Consider the following 19163-nt stretch of genomic DNA (forward strand, 5'->3'; position numbering starts at 1 on the left):
ACCACACTAAATTATAACAGACTCGTGCATAAAGCTCAATAATAATCTAAATCCAACAGCTAAATCAAATAGGATTTGACGATCAAAATTGTGAGATTATTTTGTTTTGTTTAGACTCACTTGGTAAGATGCACTGTAGCTCTCGATAATAGAAACAATTTTAAGCAAGGGATTCAAACTTCAATCTGTGAATCAATAAGATCTGAACATCTTACGGCTCATAGAAGTACAGTTCTCCTCAAGTCAGGATTGAAACAGTTTTAAGACGTTATGCGTCGCGATGATCTGAACATCTTACGGCTCATATAAGTAACAGTTCTCCTCGTACTTGATATCAGTGACGTCAGCATCCATGCGACTGGCATGGTTGAGCTGACAGCTCGTCTTGTTATCAGCTTGCTTCCAGAGATTGAAGGAGCGACAGAGAGGCTCCGCCCAGCACGCCAGACCACACCCTATGGACTCCTTCACCGGATAGCTCTTGATCTGATGGTTGAGCAGACACTGCTGTGGTACGTGTATGTAACGGGGGCTTGACTGTCGGCACCCGTACGAAAGAGCCGACATTTCGCAAGCGACAAAATAATATACATGACACAACCTGTCTCCCCATTTGCCTTCAAATGTGTCTGCCATTCTGACGCAGACCTCGTTGGGTTGATTGCTTGGTTCGGCGACGCCCCAATTCCTGAAATATGATGTCCCCTCATAACCCGAGCATATGAAAGACTCGTCATCATATCTGTAGCAATTGATCCACAGCTGCAGATCGTCTGAACTGTTGGCGCCTAATTCTCTCATTCTTGTACTCATTTCTTCCCATAAATAGCTCTGTTCTTCCAACGAGTTTGGGAAAACAAGACTCACACTGTGCCGGTCACAAGCCTTCTTAGCATCAGTCCAATTCATCTTCTTAGGCAGTAAGATGTAGCAGGAGTCTTGCCAAGTCAACCAGTCGGGAGGACAAGCTGCTTGCAGAGCCCGTAACATGCTAACCATCAGAATCATCTTCTCGCAAAAGTCAAATGCTGCCATCTTTAACGTTATTTGAAATCGTACTTGCTCGTTGACAGTGAAATCCCACGCTCTTGAGTATGGTATTACGAGTTTGAAATGTTCAGAGGTTTTGGTTAAATCAAGTGTTGTTTCTATGAGGATCAGAAAGGTTTGCCTGATGTATGATTAGAGCTCACCATTAAAGTCGTCTGTTCAGTCCAGCAGTAAAACAAATTGTGGCTGAATTATACATTGGTAGTAAACACAATGCCGTTGCTTGGTGATGGAAATATTGTTAGTTTTGTTTCACGCTACTTCCGTTCAGTGATTGCCTCGACCCCGCTGATTTAATTATTTTCCAATTAAGACCGAGGCCTCTTTCCGAATGTTGAGGTCTAGAAACAAACAACTCGGGTCGTTCATGGTAATATTGTTTTTTTTTCCCCAGAATTATTGTTCATTTGACGTCACTGTGTTTAGTGATATGTATTATTATATCCATGGTTTTTAAATCATTTTGCTCAACTATTTGGTAATTTCTCGTACCACACCGGTCTGGCAGGAAATGCATCCCCCAGAGATTCGATTCCCCACACTATTATACAAACTTCTTCTGATAGCGCCCTCTTTTGAACCATCCTACTTCAGTGCATGTTGATGTTATTATAGCCCTTTGTCAGTAGTCTCCCTATTTCGTCAATATCTTTTTAAGTGGTGCCAGTCAGAAGCCATACAACCGTTAAATGCCGTGTATAGCCAGGGACCACACCCACGTTAAGGGATCATCTTAAAGGCACCTGGAAATATAATTTTTTTCTTTAAAACATAAGAGTATATGCTTACGAACAATAAAACATTTTTTTTAGTAATTGTTTGTCACGATTTATATGTTTAAAATAATATATCTAAAGTTGTTTGGGGGCTGACTCCGCCTACCCCTTTTGTGACGTCAATCGAGGCAGACTTTGCCTGCAATGCGTACAGTAAACACACGTGCAAAGTACATGTACGTCCAAGTTGTGAGTTGGTACATTTCAAAAAGTGTTTTTCTGCATTCAGCAGCAATGCACCTGGTCGGCATTGCCGGAAAAAACATGTTTTCTTTTGAAACGTACAAACTCACGACTTGGTCCGTACATGCACTTTGCAATTGTGTTTACTCTACGCATTACAGGCAAAGTCTGCCTCGATTGACGTCACGAACAGCGGGGTCGGGGTCTACTCTTAAATTTGTAAATAACATAAGAACTGTTTTTTTTTAATTCTTAGTTAACTGTTTATTCACATTCCACTCATCAAAACACATAATTTATATTAGCGACAAAAGCTTTATTTTGAAAAAAATACCACTTCCAGGTGACTTTAAAGGGAAATGATACGACTTATTAATTATAAATAATATTATTTTTTTATTTTTGTATAATAGACTTTGAATTGTGAAAATATAAACTTTTACTAGCGGTGTGCCTACCCGAAGGACAAATAGCTAGTTTAATATATTTCTCGAGGACACTATTATCGAGGGTGGGACTCGAACCCACACTCTGGTGTTCAGAAACACCAGAGCTTGAGTCCAATGCGCTAGCTAGTTACGGTCTGCCAACGACACCGCCACAGAGTGGATTTTAGTTATTAAAAACAATAATTAAATATATTTATTTTTTTCATGGTAAGTAAATCTATTCTCGGGGACAGAGCTTGTACAAGTTCGAAGCGAAGGCCCTTCATCATTGTAATCACAAAATGATATACATTTATTATTTCCCCAAGTTTTCACTTAGCACACAGTGTAGGATTTGAAACTTTGCATGGTGGAAATACGATATGGAAAGGTTTGCGGTAACACCATGGAACTATCTCTAATGAGTTGGGGTGGTTCTGAAAAGAACCGTTGGTTTAGCCCGACGTTTCGATTAGTATGCTCTGATCGTCTTCTGGAGAAAGTTATTATTAACACTATTATTAATATTTTGCCAAAGCCATGTTCACACGACATCATATTAACAGGGGTCACCTGCTCAATTTAAGCATGGTTGTAAAAACGTAGCAATGGTTGACAAGAGCTCACAAGGGACCTTGGACAGTACACTAATTGTTGTCCTTCCACACAAGGAACATTTCGTACAATTTTACAGCACGCACTATACCTAGCAAGGGACCTTTGCTAAATTGCTCTCATGTGAAGTGGGGGGGGGGGGGGCTTAAATTTAAATTGAAGATCACATTTTAATGTCAACATTTACTTTGTACATACATGTTCCATGACGTACCGTTTTCCTTATCGTATGGTGTGATGATTATAATCTATCACTACAAACAATAATAAGCCTTCGTGAATTCCATCAAATTATAATGTTTTTATACGCCCTTTTCCGACGGACTTTGTTCTCGAGTCATGTGTCATGGCAAAATAGTCAGTAAACATAGCTGCTAGGAGACAACTATAGCGATATCATATCCGGGTTGGTAATTATTAGAAAAAGCAACATTGATAGGAAAAGGCCATCGTGAGTACTTCTTGTTCGGTGAGTTATAATGTTATTTTATTCAAAATGATTGTGATAATGATTTCCTTTTTTAAAAAGGGCAACTTATACATAATAAGTGCTCATTATTTTCAAAGAAGGCAGCTTAAATATGAGTGTGGCTGAAAATCAAAAATTGTCGCAGTCGATTGTCCTGTAAGTATTATGGTCTAGGTATTCTTTTTGAATGACAAAAAAAACCAAAAAAAACCAAAACGCAGTGTCCACGGATTTACATTAAGCTTACATGGTTTGAAGATAATGATGGTAGAAAGCTTCCCTGAAAATACCACTGACTGAGGTGCTGTAATTTTAGGAGAAATGAGCAAACACATCACGAACATTGATTTAGCATGTAAAACGTATTTCCGTTACATTTTTTTTACTCATTTCTTAACAAACACAGCACCTCAGCTAGTAATATTTTGAAGGTAGCCTTCTATAACCACTATCTGCAATGCCACAGAGTGCCAAGTCCAGTTCTTAAAGGGAAGGTACACGTTTGGTAATTACTCATAACAAGTTAACTTAAAAACTGACTTGGTAACTAGCATTGGAGAGCAGTTGATGGTATGAAACATTGTGGAAACGACTCCCTCTGAAGTAACGTAGTTTTTGAGAAAGAGGTAATTTCTCACTAAAAACATAAAAGACTTCTAGCTAGAAGTCTTTTATTCTAATCTGAAAGCACACAAATTCGTCCAACAAGGTTTTTTTTCCTTTCATCATTTTCTCGCATTTTCGATGACCAATTGAGCCCAAATTTTCACAGGCTTGGTATTTTATGGTTGTGATGGAATACACCAAGTGAGAAGACTGGTATTTGAGAATTACCAATAGTATACATTCCCTTTAACGTGATTAGATTTTCACATCATTATTTGTCATTTATTTTAAAGGCACTGGACATTATTGGTATTAATTACTCAAAATAATTGTTAGCAAAAAACGTACTTGGTAACGAGCAATGGAGAGCTGTTGATAGTATAAAACATTGTGAGAAACGGCTCCCTTTGATTTCTCACTAATTCAAGCATCTGAAAGCACACAGCTTTGTATGTTTTCTTCTTCAACTATTCTCTCGCAACTTCGACGACCGATTGAGTTCAAATTCTCAGAGGTTTGTTATTTAATGCATATATTGAGATACAACAAGTGAGAAGACTGGTATCTGAAACAATTTCAAATAGTGCCCATGCAATTATCGTTTTTTGGAACTGTTGTAATTTTTTTGAAGGTGGTTGTATTCATTTAAAAAGGTTGCGTCTTTGAGTTATTGCCAAACATCAGTTTCGAATAAGTTCAGGCAAGATCAAAATTTCATAATGGAAATAGACATTGGGAAAAACGTTACCGCGGTAACGCTTTCCATTCTCAAAATTGGTCGTGGGACATACAACTGGTATCATTTTACCTTATCTTTTTCTTATACGTGGAATTATTGATAATAATACTATTTTTTGGCATAATCGTATTCTAATAAGTGGAATTATGACAGGCAAAATTTAAAACTAATTGAAGACACAATAATATAGATATACGTTATTATTTTTATATGATGCGTTTGCCCTTAAGGTTGAGAACAAAATTATTTATAATTGATGCATTATCTTTACTGACACAGTGACAGGCTACGCAAATCATGTCTCAGTCCGCTTCGGATGCCGCTGGGGGTGCCGCTCCGGGAACCGCTCCGGGTACCGCTCCGGGTACCGCTCCGGGTACCGCTCCGGGTACCGCTCCAGATGCTGCTCCGGGTACCGCGTCGGATGCCACTCTGGGTATCGCTCCGGGTACCGCTCCGGGTGTTCCTGAACCATTCCCAGCTCCGTATCCCGATGGTGCACCGCCGAAATATACGGAAGCCTTTGCCGACCCCGCCTACCCACCACAGCCTTTAACAGGCCAACTACCGACCGGACCTCCTCAAGGCCAGCCCATGCCAGGCCAAGTTCCTGTCGGTGGCCCCCACCAGCCCATGCCAGGCCCAGTGCCCGTCGGTGGCCCCCAGCCGATGACGACAGTGAATTACACAACAGGTACACAACAAATGACATACGTCAGAAGTACCCGTAAGTGATATTTTCGTTATATTTTATTTATCAAAGAATCAGTATTATTTACAAACAATCAAACCAGATAAAATATATAGACCATTCTCTTGTTGACAAGTAAACTGCGCTGGCTGGTTTGGACGGCAAAAAAATAATGTTACGGCAAAACATTCACTTGTAATTGTGTTATTAACATAGTGATGTGAACAAATTCTACATCTCTGCAAACTTTTCATTAAAAAGAACATTCAGTTTTCCAACAAACTCAACGCTATACAAATTTGAATATGTTTACAAAAAATACTTACATTTCGTGCTAAGCAATAACTTAAATGTATTTAAACAGATAATGATTATTCTGAAATCACTATGCAATTAGACTGGTTGACAAGTCGTTGAATTTTTGTTTCTATGCATGTTCTCACGAGATTATTCTACTCTCGCGATATCGCTGGCTCTTGAAAACTATGGAGACCGTAATCACGTCAGCGGTAGTCTCGCGCGCGTAGCGGTATCGCGAGAGAATAGCTCTGAGAGAGCCGCTTAAACTTCATCACCGCGACAAACACTGAACGACTTGTCAACAAGCCTATACTACGCACTATGATAGCCTTGTCTTGAGCCGTTATTAAATAAATTGTCCTCTCTTTACAGTTTTTAGTGAATATCCGATGCAAATGGTCTGTCCTCAATGCCAGCAAAGTGTAATGACTCGAACAGCGTATGTTAATGGATTGTTACTATGGCTAGTCGTCGGAAGTATTTGCCTTTTTGGGTAAGTTAAAGAAGTACCAAATACTTCACGAGGAAAGGTTGATGGAATTTGATTTAGTGTGATGATGAAACGTACAATTTAAACGCCGGTTGTGGTGTTTTTAAAGTTCCATCTGAGTTTGTAAGGACAAGTCTTTGTGTGTTATGAGATCCGAGATGATAAACAGTTGGTTTGGAAATACAAATTTACGAAGAGGCAACAAGTCTAAGAAGACGGACTTGTCATGTAACGGTTGTTAAAAGGGGTTTTGACACCTTTTGTATCACTGTGAATGAAGAATGTATGTAGTATAATACATGTAGAAGTTTCAGCTTCATCGATCGTCAAGTTTTTCTGTTTTTTTGTAAGTGAAAATAACAGAACAGTGTTTTCAGGAGTGACGTTAAATACGTTGTACATGCTTACATGGTTTTCGTCTCCCTAGCCCTATAGACGAACCTTTTTTTTTCACGGTAAAAAATTGGTTCATTTATTTCTAAAAAAAATACAGCACCTCAGCAAGTCATATTTTAAGGAAAGCTTTCTACAGCCACTATCTTCACACCGTGAATGTTTAATTTAAATGTTGATTTTTTTTCTTTTTTTTTTTTTTTTTTTTTTCGTACACATATTCTAACTTCCCACATCCACAGTAGTCATCAGCTGCCAGGACACCCCTCCCATCAGGAAAATGTAATTTAAAATACTTGTTGAAATCGGTGTTTACTGTTTTCAATTTCACAGTGGTTTCCTTGGATGCTGTTTGATTCCTTTCTGCATTTCTGGTTGTAAGGACGTCGCCCACTCCTGCCCGCAGTGTAATGCATACCTTGGTACCTTTAAACGGATGTGATCTGAATCCTACATATAAACCAGTGAGATAGATTCGAATCCACGGCTTGGGCTTTGGATTCGGATTCACACTCCTGTCGTCTGAAGCCCTAAGCGCGTACGCAAAGCACGCGCAATATTGTCAAAACAATCGCGGGGCCAAGCTAGCCTGAGCCGAATCTGAAGCCGAAGTCGTGGATTCAAAGCGGGCCAATATAATTATATACAAACTCGTTGTGTATACTGGGTTTTTTTGTTTTATCAATGTCATAAAACATTGCTATCGTACCATTTTATTTGCTTAAAATCTGTATGTGAGATAATGTAGTTATACATTTTGTATTCATCTATTTTTGTTTCTAGTTTTTGAAACTTCTGATAACAAATAGAGCTATACATACTATATTATGAACTTAGTTTCCCACTACCGGTATAACTTTTTCCAATTATAACTTCTGAAGTAATCGATAATGTAAAGATTTTGATTCAAACGGTAGGCTTAACTTTACTTTCTACGTACTGTGCTCCCTACAATAAAGTTCAAGTTGTGTTAAGTACAAAGGATCTGATGTACATGACTTCACCACGCCGCCATCTTGAGAGGTCAAGCGATTATGGACCAATGGAAAACGCACAGTAAATGTACACGCAGCGCAGAGGATGGGCCAATGAGCAACACACCTTTGCTATCTAGCCGAGGGCGCCCTTCTCAAATGACGTCATGTGCATCAGGTCTATTTTTAAAACTCTGGCCAACCATGTCTCATCTGAAAGTCATTGTCGGTGTCCTGATTGACTTAGATCGGAAACGCTGGTCCATGCATCGTTTGATCGTCTGTCGCCTCTTATCATCGCCAGCATCCCTGTTCATGAATAATCATGAGCAAACGTGAATAATAAAGATCAGAATACGAATATTAATGAGCAGACGGGAGTACTTATGGTCAGCTCATGAATGATAATGTGCAACATTAATAATATTGATTAGAATATGATTATTGAGGAACACCATATTACCGGAACACCAATGGTCATCCCATGAGTAATAATGAACAAACATAAATAATATGAATCACAATGTAAATACCAAGAAGCAAACGGGAATAGGCCTTCTGTTGCTTAGCGAGCTCATTAATGGGCAAAATACTATTGATCAGAATATGAATATTAATGAGCAAACGTGAATAATAATGATCGGCCCATGAATAGTGATCAGAACGTACTGAATAATAATCACAACGCATGTATGATATTGTAGATGATAGTAGTCAAAATAATATATTAAGCGAGACCGTTGACACTCGTTAAAGACAGTGGACACTATTGGTAATTGTCAAAGACCAGTCTTCTCATTTAATTTATCTAAACATATGCATATAATACCCGTGAAACTTTGAGCTCAATTAGTTGTCGAAGTTGCGAGATACGAGTGAAAATAAAAAACACCCTTGTCACACGAAGTTGTGTGCTTTCAGATAGTTGATTTCGAGACCTCAAATTCTTAACTTGGGGTCTCGTAATCAAATTCGTGGAAGATTACTTTTTTTTCTTGAAAGACTACGTCACTTCAGAGGGAGCTGTTTCTCACAATGTTTTATACCATCAACCTCTTCACCGTATCGTTGCCAAGTAAGGTTTTATGCTGATAATTATTTTGAGTAATTACCAATAGTGTCCACTGCCTTTAAGCAAGCCGGGAGGGGCGGTTAATGGGGTGGGGGTTATATTGTATCATTTCATTTATTACAGATAATGTATATCAGAAAGATTTACCTCCATATTTCCAGTATTGTTTGATTCTGTTTCCGCACCTCTTCTGTGATTGGATAGAGGTAAAGAAAGACCAAGCCAATCACGATGCAGAAACCTGGTATGCAAGTAATCAACAGTCGTAGAGTGAATCTGACCTCGTCCGTGACCTGACAAACCCCAGGCTTGAACTCGACGACTCTTAGATAATAAACACAATAATAACTATGTTTTATTGTCACTTGTAAAAAAACAAATATTTGTACAGTGAAATTCGTTTTGGTTTTGCGTGTCTAAAAATATGTTATATAAAAATTACACTAAAAAATTACCATTTATACAAAAATACATCGAAATGTCACAACATGTTTCAGGTGACATAATAAAGATAATTGTTTTACTGTCATGGCTTTTCAACAACATGTTTGTAAAGTTAGGACTTGTTTCAAATGCACTGGACACCTTTGGTAGCGTAATTGTCAAAGACCAGTCTTCTTACTTGGTGTAACCCAACATAAGCACAACATAATGAACCTGTTGGTCGTCGAAGTTGAGCGAATACTGGACGGAAAACACCCTTGTCGCACAAGTTGTGTGCTTTCAGATGCTTGAAAATTCAAATATTTTGTTGAGAAATTTCTTTCATCTCAATAAAACTGCGCTACTTCGAAGGCAGCCGGTTCTCACAAAATTGTATATATATCAACAGCTATCCATTGTCCGGTACCAAGTAAGTTGTTTTTTTGCTAACAATTATTTTGAGTAATTACCAATAGTGTCCCGTGCCTTTTAACAACCTATTTTGTGAAGGAAACAAAGTTTGAATACATAATTTCCTCTGTGGCAAAGAAGAAGAAGAAGAAGAAGAAGAAGAAGAAGAAGAAGAAGAAGAAGAAGAAGAAGAAGAAGAAGAAGAAGAAGAGAAGAAGAAGAAGAAGAAGAAGAAGAAGAAGAAGAAGAAGAAGAAGAAGAAGAAGAAGAAGAAGAAGAAGAAGAAGAAGAAGAAGAAGAAGAAGAAGAAGAAGAAGAAGAAGAAGAGAAGAAGAAGAAGAAGAAGAAGAAGAAGAAGAAGAAGAAGAAGAAGAAGAAGAAGAAGAAGAAGAAGAAGAAGAAGAAGAAGAAGTAAAAAAGATAATGACCACATTCCTTGATGTTGATAAAAACACTCACCCTAATACAAACGTTGTAATGCCAATGCAAAGCCCCCGAAACGAGTTTGACAATCATGATGTAAAAAGTGTAGAAGATGGTCTCGTATCCGCATTTTTTCTTCAGTAAAAAGTCATCAATGACATCAGGTACCATACTCCTGGTTTGAAAAAAGAAGACGACAAGGAGTGATCATGCATTTTCCATTGCATATTGAATCACCGAGAGAGCAAAATTACACTCAACATTAATTTGCAAAAGTAAAGGTATTCAATTCAACGAACTTTTGATATTAATGAAAGTGTGAAATTTAAAACTTGGAACTTGTCATTATTTATTTACATTAGGCCTAGGCTTACAGCTAACATACAATTGTAACGAACATATCAATGTCATGGAAACTTGACGACATTAATGAAAGCAGGGTTGAAATAAAAAGTCAAACATAAACGAAAAACCATGAATTAAAATGCAATTTGATAGGATACCGTATTTATAGCTATCGCAATGTGATAAACAAAAATGACAGACAATCAAATAAACACATTAATTATTATTGCCTTGGCTCTTATAAAAATAATGAAAACACTAGGTAGATTTAGATAACTTACCACGGCACCAACTGCACGACTGCTATAACGCTCCCCATAAGCATGGCAAGAATGTATTGCACCCAGACGTTGCCGTACGGTATTAGACCCCACGAAACTATCAACGGTACGGCAGGCTAAAATAATAAAAAATATAAAAAAAGGATTTGCCTTAACATCTGACGTACACTTCGAGGCGCGTGAATAACTACAGAGAGTGGTCTCTTGCCTTGGACAATTCCCGTCCACTTCACCTTTCACCTACATTTATGCAGACAACCGCAAGTGCAGCTGCCGAACCCCAGACCAATCAAAACACAGATGCAGAAAGATTACGTCACTGCACGTTTATCCAATGAAATCATTGTATCAAATGAAATCACTGGTTCTTAAAGAAAGTACCTGTTGCGGATAAAGACAGGGGACCAGTCTACAAAAACCATAAACTCTTCTATAGACTCTAGATGGCAGCAGACTCGCGGTTTGTTTCCTATCGCGAGATTTCAAACTCTCACAATGTCTGAAACATTACCTGACCGTAGTCAGATACTTATCTGCTTTATTTGTTTTTAAGCTAGCAATAAGAGGACATTTTGTGCAATAAAAAGCCAAAGCTATTTATTTTTAGAATTGCACATTATTAGACACATGAAATATTTTCTTTTTTATAATATATATATTTTTTATGTTAAACACATAAACCAAAAACAAAACAAAATAAACCAAAAACAATGAGCAAGTTAAGAGATACACAATAAAACAATTTCTGTGTATATTTTTGCATTTGTTAAATGTTATTTAAAAACAAATCAATTTACATTTTTAAGCGAACCATAATATTAACTTACCAGCATACCAAGAAACAACGTAATTTTCTTTCCGAATCTCTTAACACACTTTCGCCACACTGGCATCATTACAAAAGCAGAAATCTGTCAATAATGAAGTATAAAGTATAAACAAGATATGGTGTTGTTGTTGTTGTTGTTGTTGTTGTTGAAATAATGAAAATATACTTAAACAAAGTTTTATTTTCCAATTTTTCCACTAATGTTTACGAATATTTATAGAAAAAAAGAAGATTGAGGAAGGTTTGTTTTTGACTTTTCAACTGAAACGTTTATTACCTCAAAACATTCTTAAAATCGCAACCAAACTATTATGAGCTGTTCCCTTGATTTTACTAAACTCACATTACTAAAACATATACTAAATATTGCTAAAACAATTGTACAAAATGGACTAGAATAGTCGCAGAAATAATCTAGATAAACACGCCGTCGATTTCACCAAACTCTTACTAAGAATTAATCTTAGGACCAAGGACGAGTGTAGCGTTTCGTGAAATCGGTTCAGGTGAAGTCCTTTACAATAGTGAAGATTGAAGATAAAGAAGAAGAAGAAGAAGAAGAAGAAGAAGAAGAGAAAAGAACTTCTACAGACTTACCAAAATAACGATGATTGCCGGTTGGTAATTTCTCATTCCAAGGGTATGTAGAGAATAGAGGGCGAAATTACCCTGCATGGCCTAATCAAATTAAAAAGGAAACAGTGTACTAAGTATAATGGGCAATTGGAATAATATTGAATCAAGCGAACCTTCAAGCATTGTGACAGGCACACTATCATTGTTAGTTTGATTTTGAAGGTTCTCGAATCACCCCTCACTTCAACATGCTAACAATAACTAGCCGTCGATTTCACAGATTTCATGAAACTCGTCCAAACCTAGGAGTAGGCCCTAAACCTAGGACTTATGACGAGTCCCAGCCTTGTACTACAACGTGTAAAATATTAGAGCAACACATTGCCTTGAATCGGTCGAGTTGGTCTTTAAAAAGCGTTCGAATTCGTTTTTTGTGAAACGCACAAGTTTAGAAATATATTTTAAAAGTAGAATATAATGATTCACACAACAGGGAAGTATCACTCGAAACTGCACGGTTTTCTTTTTGCGTCGCGAACTAACACAGTCGGCCATTATGGAGTCAATATTTTGACTCAAAAAATTGGCCGACCGTGTTTCTGTAACAAAGACTGGCTTCCCAATAAAGTAATCACACATTTTGAAGGATAGGGACCTACCTGAATTGCCAAGACAAATGGGATCAAGAAAGCGACATGTCTTAGCCATGGTCCGAAGGTGATGACCTTAACAACTGCTCGCCAAAATGGTTCCTTGTACTTGTTCTGACGCTTCGGTGCTGCAAATAAGAGCAACACAATGACCGAAAAGACAAAATTCTACCCAAAATACTCCCACTAATGCAAAGTTTCAAATCCTACCCAAGTCCACGTAATATGAATAACACCATGATATAAATTTATACACAAATACTATATTGTACCAAAACAACCAGCCGTCGATTTCACCAAACTCTTCACAACTTAAGATTAATCTTAGGAATTAGGACGAGTCCCAGCCCTGCACTGTATCATGCAGACCTTAAGATTAATCCTAAGTTAGGACGAGTTACTCGTCCTAACTCGAGAAAGAATTAATCCTTTAGCGTTTTCGTGAAATCGGCTGCAAGCCCTTTGTTTTGTATACTTACATGTAACCTCTTTAGTTCCAATAATGACGCAGAGAGCGCATATGAGAAACAGACAGCATAAAACACCAGCCCCAACCAGATATCCTCGACTCTATAAAAACCGAGATGAATCTTAATGTTAACATTAAAGGCAGTGGACACTGTTGGTAATTACTCAAATAATTATTAGCATAAAACCTTACTTGGTTACGAGTAATGGGGAGAGGTTGATGGTATAAAACATCGTGAGAAACGGCTCCCTCTGAAATACCATAGTTTTCGAGAAAGAAGTAATTTTCCACGAATTTGATTTTGAGACCTTAGATTTAGAACTTGAGGGCTCGAAATCAACCATCTAAACACACACAACTTCGTGCGACAAGGGTGTTTTTTCTTTCATTATTATCTCGCAAGTTCGATGACCGATTGAGCTCAAATTTTCACAGGTTTGTTATTTTACGCACATGTTGAGATACACCAACTGTGAAGGCTAGTCTTTGACAATTTATACCAATAGTGTCCACTGCCTTAAACATACAGATTTGTGGATAGTCGAATCTTAACAAAATATCAAAAACATTGCACAACAGTGTCCAGTGTCTTTAAGGACAAAGCAATTGTGGTAAAGTGTCTTGCTCGTGATCAAGTGTCACGACCGGGACTCAAACCCACATTCCACTTACCAGAAACACCATAACTTGAGCCACTGTTTGTCACGAGAAAATACATATAATAATATTCAGGAAGAAACTATAAATAATAGTAAACTTGCGGGTACAACCATGAGTAAATTCTCTTTTGTGGGAGTGTTGGCTCTGAAAAGAGCCGGTGTGGTCTCCAAAGCTAACACTCTCACAACAGAAATTTAGGCTTAAACGTGGTTGTATCTGCAAGCTTACTATTTATTCATAGTTGCCTCCTCTTTGTCCACACGGATCAAAAGCTTCAAACAATAATTACATTTATCGGTCAGGAACTTAAACAAGTTAAAAGCGCCCTCTCGTGACTGGTTTACCTTTATCACAGCCTGTTCGGGCGGTAGAGTTGAAGTGTCGTTTATATCACGGCACAAGATTGGTCCACGACCCAGTTTCAATTGATAGAGCGTTAGTGAGAGACCCATAACTAACTGACCGAGAAGATTCCCTAGGACCTCTGAACCCATTCCTGAAGAGAATAACAAACAGTAACTATGACAGTTTTAAAAATCGGTTTTGATTAGCAGAAGTTCATACCAATAATTGAACACAACATATATAATATGATTTGAGGCATTGCATGTTGAGGTATCAATATACATTTGGTTTGTGGAAACACCTAGATTAAAGGAACACGTTGCCTTGGATCGGTCGAGTTGGTCTTTGAAAAGCGTTTGTAACCGTTTTTTATAAAATGCATATGGGTAGAAAGATGTTGTAAAAGTAGAATACAATGATCCACACAAACATGCCTCGAAATTGCGTGGTTTTCCTTTTACCTCGTCGACTAACACGTCGGCCATTTATGGGGGTCAAAATTTTGACTCCCATAAATGGCCGACCATGTTAGTTCGCACAGTAGAAGGAAAACCACGCAATTTCGAGGCAAACTTGTGTGGATCATTGTATTCTACTTTTATAACATCTTTCCAACCATATGCATTTTATAAAAAACGGTTACAAACGCTTTTGTTTTGACCAACTCGTCCGATCCAAGGCAACGTGTTCCTTTAAATAGCATGTTTGAGGTAATGGGGATACTGTATGAGCTAGGTTCAAGTTAAAATTCAAGTTTATTTATTTGCCCACAGTATCAATATCAGTCAATGAGGTACATAAATGTACAAATCTACAAATCTACAAATAGAAAGCACATTATTCGAGCTAATTACCGAAGGGGAACCCATTGAGGTGCAGAGCTTTTAAGCATGACGGGCACTGTTACACACAGCCCAATCCAGGAAATGTTGGCGTGCAATACATATAAGAACAACGCGCCCAACACCATATTATCTCAAAATGTCAAGTTATCAATCGGTCATCAAATCAATCAAACAATGAACGAATAAGTCAATCAATATTACTTATTTTAACCAATAACCAATACTCACGATAGGCTGTTGCTCTGTCTCTTTCGGTTTGATTATCTGTTAGGCACAGGGTGAGTGTAGCAAAAGGCATCTGGTAAAACTGTCCGTTAGGAAAAATAAACAAGTAAACAAAAACAAGTCATAGAGTATTTCTTAGTTCTCTTGTATTTCAATACAACATGTGTTTAAAGGGACACGTTGCCTTGGATCGGGCGAGTTGGTTTGCGAAAACCGTTTGTAACCGTTTGTTATGAAATACATGGTTGAAAGGGTAGTTAAAGGTAAAATAAAATGATCCAAACAAATATGCCTCAACATTGCATGGTTTTCCTTCTATTTTACGAGAAAAAAATGGTCGGCCAGATCGTGGAGTCACATTTGACTCCATTTGGCGTGCCGTGTTCTTCACGACTTATAAGGAAAACCACGCAATTTCGGGGTTCTTAAAGCTTTTAAATTTAAAGGCAGTGGACACTAGGCCTATTGCTATTTACTCAAAATAAATATTAGCATAACACCTTTCTTAAATACGAGTAATGGGGAGAGGTTGATGATATAAAACATTGAGAGAAACATCTACCTCTGAAGTGACGTGGTTTTCGAGAAAGAAGTATTTTCCTTCAATTTGATTTCGGGACCTCAGATTTCGAATTTAAGGTCTCTAAATCAAGCATCTGAAAGCACACAACTTCGTGTGACAAGGTGTTTTTTCTTTCATTATTATCTCGCAAGTTCGATAACCGATTGAGCTCAGATTTTCACAGGTTTGTTATTGTATGCATATGTTGAGAGATACACCAAGTGAGAAGACTGGTCGTGGACAATTACCAATAGTGTCCAATGCCTTTAATGAAACGTCACTCACCGTGAGGAAAGTCTGAAACAGACAGTAACAGACGAGATACCAAGCAAACTTATAAATCGACTTGGTTGTATCTGGTGTGTAGAAGAAACATATATAGCTAGCGATGGCTGGAAGGGTAGCAAAAACCATCCTGCAAAACCATAATATATTAAAGCAAGATTTAAACAACGAATGTCATAGTTATGTTTAAAACAAGTTTAAAAGATTACTAAGGTAATATTAAAGAGAACTACAAATTGCCAAAAGTCACTATAGTGAACTTTTGGGACGCTTGGTGGCAGCAGACTTATCAGAAAAAACCAACAACATTGTTCTCGCTATAATGTGCGCATGCTGAGAACTACGTACCCCCAATGAAAATATACCAGCTGAGTCTGCTGCCAGACGTACTGTGGGAAAGAGGTTGTTATAACTGTCTATTTTGTTTACTTCTACATACCATGGTTTGAGTTTGCCGAACCTGTGTGTACTCTTGGTTCTGAAGACAAGGAACCCAATAATTGGGTCTGTGATGGCGTCCCATACCCGACCAATCAAGACAATTGCACTGGTGTAAAAGGGAGGAACCTTAGAAAAAGGATAAACAAAATTGTTTAAAAACTCACTTTGGAAAACATTCTGTATCCTATCATCACTTGTTCACTTTTTGTTAACAAACATGAATATCTCGTTTGAGTAAATTATATACCTTTTTTATTTCAAAACTAATGAGAAAGTGGTGGCAGGATATATAAACTTGTCCATAACTTGTATACAATTATTGCACATTTTTGTGCTTAGCAGCTCAATGAAATTGGGCCCTAAGCCCAAACCCTCACCTTAGCAGTTTCCAGTAGAAATACATTGATGTAGAACCCAAGCACGGTGTTTGTCAGCTGGTACGGTATACCACCGAGACCGTAACAGATTCTAGCCCGTTTGGACAGCTTCAAACCCGGGCTAGGTCTGTTCCTAATCCGTGGCCGAACCAGGGGAGTACACTATCAAGTAGAAAACGAATAACAGTCTTTGTGTCAGAGTTACATTTAAATCTGCAGCTCAGATCATCTGACACCAAACTTCTTCATATTCCACGTACCACACGCCACTCACGGGGCCTCGATCCTCATACTCTCTGCCCATTGCATGGAACGAACTCCCCACAAAGTTCTGACAAGTCAGCTTCAAAACTCATTCGAAAACTTTGTGCTTAAATCTTTGTAACTCAATGTAGGCCCTCTTGCTTCTGCATATCTCCTGTACCGGGAGTGTCTTTTAGACAGACATGTTGCTTGGTAAACGACCACGCTATTGTTATTACAGTGCTCGACGTGGTACCCTCGTCACTCTATTGTGTCTTTATTGTGAGCTTGTAATCTTAGACATGTTTAGTAGCGATAGGCTTTCCCCAGGTGTTGTGTATTTCTTGTGAAACATTGTGTTCTAATTGTTAAACATAAATGGGGGTACTCTCTGCCACCATATCGGGCATATAAATCATTGACACACATGCAATCGCTTGTGTAGTACTTTGTCTTTGTTTTGACAAGAAAACACCACATTGATTCCAAACCTTGTTTGTCTGGTCCATCTTTTGCCGTTTGCACCATGGAGCAACCACAAAGCTTTACATTGGCAATTTGAACATTAATAACAAAGCAGAGACCACAGTGATTGTTAGAAACTTACCTCGTCGCTTTGCTCATCCACCATTGTCTTAATGAGATTCTTCAAACTGTGTCGCCATTGTCATTAATGTTACACCAGCGGGGCATAACATGACATCACTGCCTTTCAGGTATTTTCCAGTCGGTAACTAATTCCTTAATCTGTCAATTAAAGTAGAATGACCTTTGAGCATCAACTGATACCGCTGTCATTTTGTTCAGCGTTGTATGGTCAAAGTGCACTTGCATGCGTTGAATAGTAAAAAAATTTTGAGGCTCAGGGTGGGCTCCTATAAATAGGCGTGTGGACTCTGTTTGATCTTTATAAGTGTACCTATAATAATTATCATCTGTTTGCACCTTTAATTGGACCAATGACTATAATTAGTTTGTTGAAAATGGGGTGAGTTTGAATTGTTGCGCAGTCATGCAGATCTGAGTACAATGGAATAACAAACGATCATTGCTGACCGTAAAATTAAAATTGATTTGGTCATGCAGAGGTTGAAAAGGTAGCCGTGCACGTCATGTGGATTAATCAGGATCCAGTAATTTGCATTTTTATTTCCCCCAATCCCAGCCACCACTCCGCCTTATATCACCCACCCTTACCCACAAGAAGACCCGCTGCCGCAGGTCCATGTGCAAATATGTTTTGAACGCTGGGGTTTGGGTTGTATCGACCACCAAGACTGGTCACCTGACTTTCTGTGCCCATTTTCATAAAGCTCCCATTAAGCAGAGAATACTTCATGACAATTTTTTTTTTTTGCTAATTAGCAATGCAAACTTATTTTAGTTTTGGCTGGTTATCTGCTTTATGAAATAAGACACTGATCTTACTGGCCCCATGATTTCCAGACGAGTGAAATGTAAGGGGGGGGGGGGTGGTGTTTGTGGGTGTGTGTGTGTGTGTTTTTTTTTTTTTTTTTGGGGGGGGGTCCAGTTCGCTCACTGGTGGACCTAGTTTCGTGTTTATTGCTCCATGGTTTCACCTACAAGCAGACCAATTTCTGAAGTCACGTTTTTTTAACGCACTAATCCTGGATGGAAGGTGGGAGAATTAGTTTTGTTAAGTAAAATGTCAATCACTCTATCTGTATAAATAATTATCACTTTTAAATCACGGATGGAAAGATTCTTCTGTCTGTTGAGTGGAGCCTCTAAAAGCGCGGGCAAACAAAACCGCCAAGTGAGGGCGCACTGCGTTCACCACAATAAATAAATACAAATTGATGAATAAAAACAACGAGTATCACGGCGTACTCGTTTGATGTACTTAAAGAAACAAAGTAAGCAAGGTAAAGAAATTAATCAAAGGAACTAACGCATTAATCAGCTCCATGATGCGCTTGTATTATTATTTTTATCAGAAACACGAAATAAACAAGAACACGCCTTT

General features: G+C 38.2%; 3 protein-coding genes across 3 annotated transcripts; 1 reads left to right on the plus strand and 2 right to left on the minus strand.

Annotated features, from left to right (window-relative positions):
- Positions 1-294: 294 nt before the first annotated feature.
- Positions 295-1035, minus strand: LOC139952719 (snaclec bothrojaracin subunit beta-like). The gene has a single exon (XM_071951921.1). The coding sequence runs from the start codon at positions 1033-1035 to the stop codon at positions 295-297; it is 741 nt and encodes a 246-aa protein (XP_071808022.1).
- Positions 1036-3432: 2397 nt separating this feature from the next.
- On the plus strand, positions 3433-8084 carry LOC139952390 (lipopolysaccharide-induced tumor necrosis factor-alpha factor homolog). Its single transcript, XM_071951506.1, has 4 exons — positions 3433-3521; positions 5146-5593; positions 6230-6350; positions 7074-8084. Exons 2-4 carry the CDS (start codon positions 5164-5166, stop codon positions 7180-7182), a joined length of 660 nt encoding a protein of 219 aa, XP_071807607.1. The 5' UTR covers positions 3433-3521; positions 5146-5163; the 3' UTR covers positions 7183-8084.
- LOC139952389 (sodium-dependent lysophosphatidylcholine symporter 1-like) lies at positions 7888-17921 on the minus strand. Its single transcript, XM_071951505.1, is given in 15 exon segments — positions 7888-8023; positions 8934-9110; positions 10080-10114; positions 10116-10218; positions 10670-10785; positions 11497-11580; positions 12096-12176; positions 12734-12852; positions 13204-13294; positions 14198-14349; positions 15272-15350; positions 16116-16245; positions 16555-16682; positions 16934-17095; positions 17784-17921. Coding segments are annotated over 15 exon segments (1581 nt in total). The 5' UTR covers positions 17808-17921; the 3' UTR covers positions 7888-7923.
- Positions 17922-19163: the final 1242 nt, after the last annotated feature.

The sequence above is a fragment of the Asterias amurensis genome, chromosome 20 (genome assembly GCF_032118995.1).
Source record: "Asterias amurensis chromosome 20, ASM3211899v1".
Lineage (NCBI taxonomy): Eukaryota > Metazoa > Echinodermata > Asteroidea > Forcipulatida > Asteriidae > Asterias > Asterias amurensis.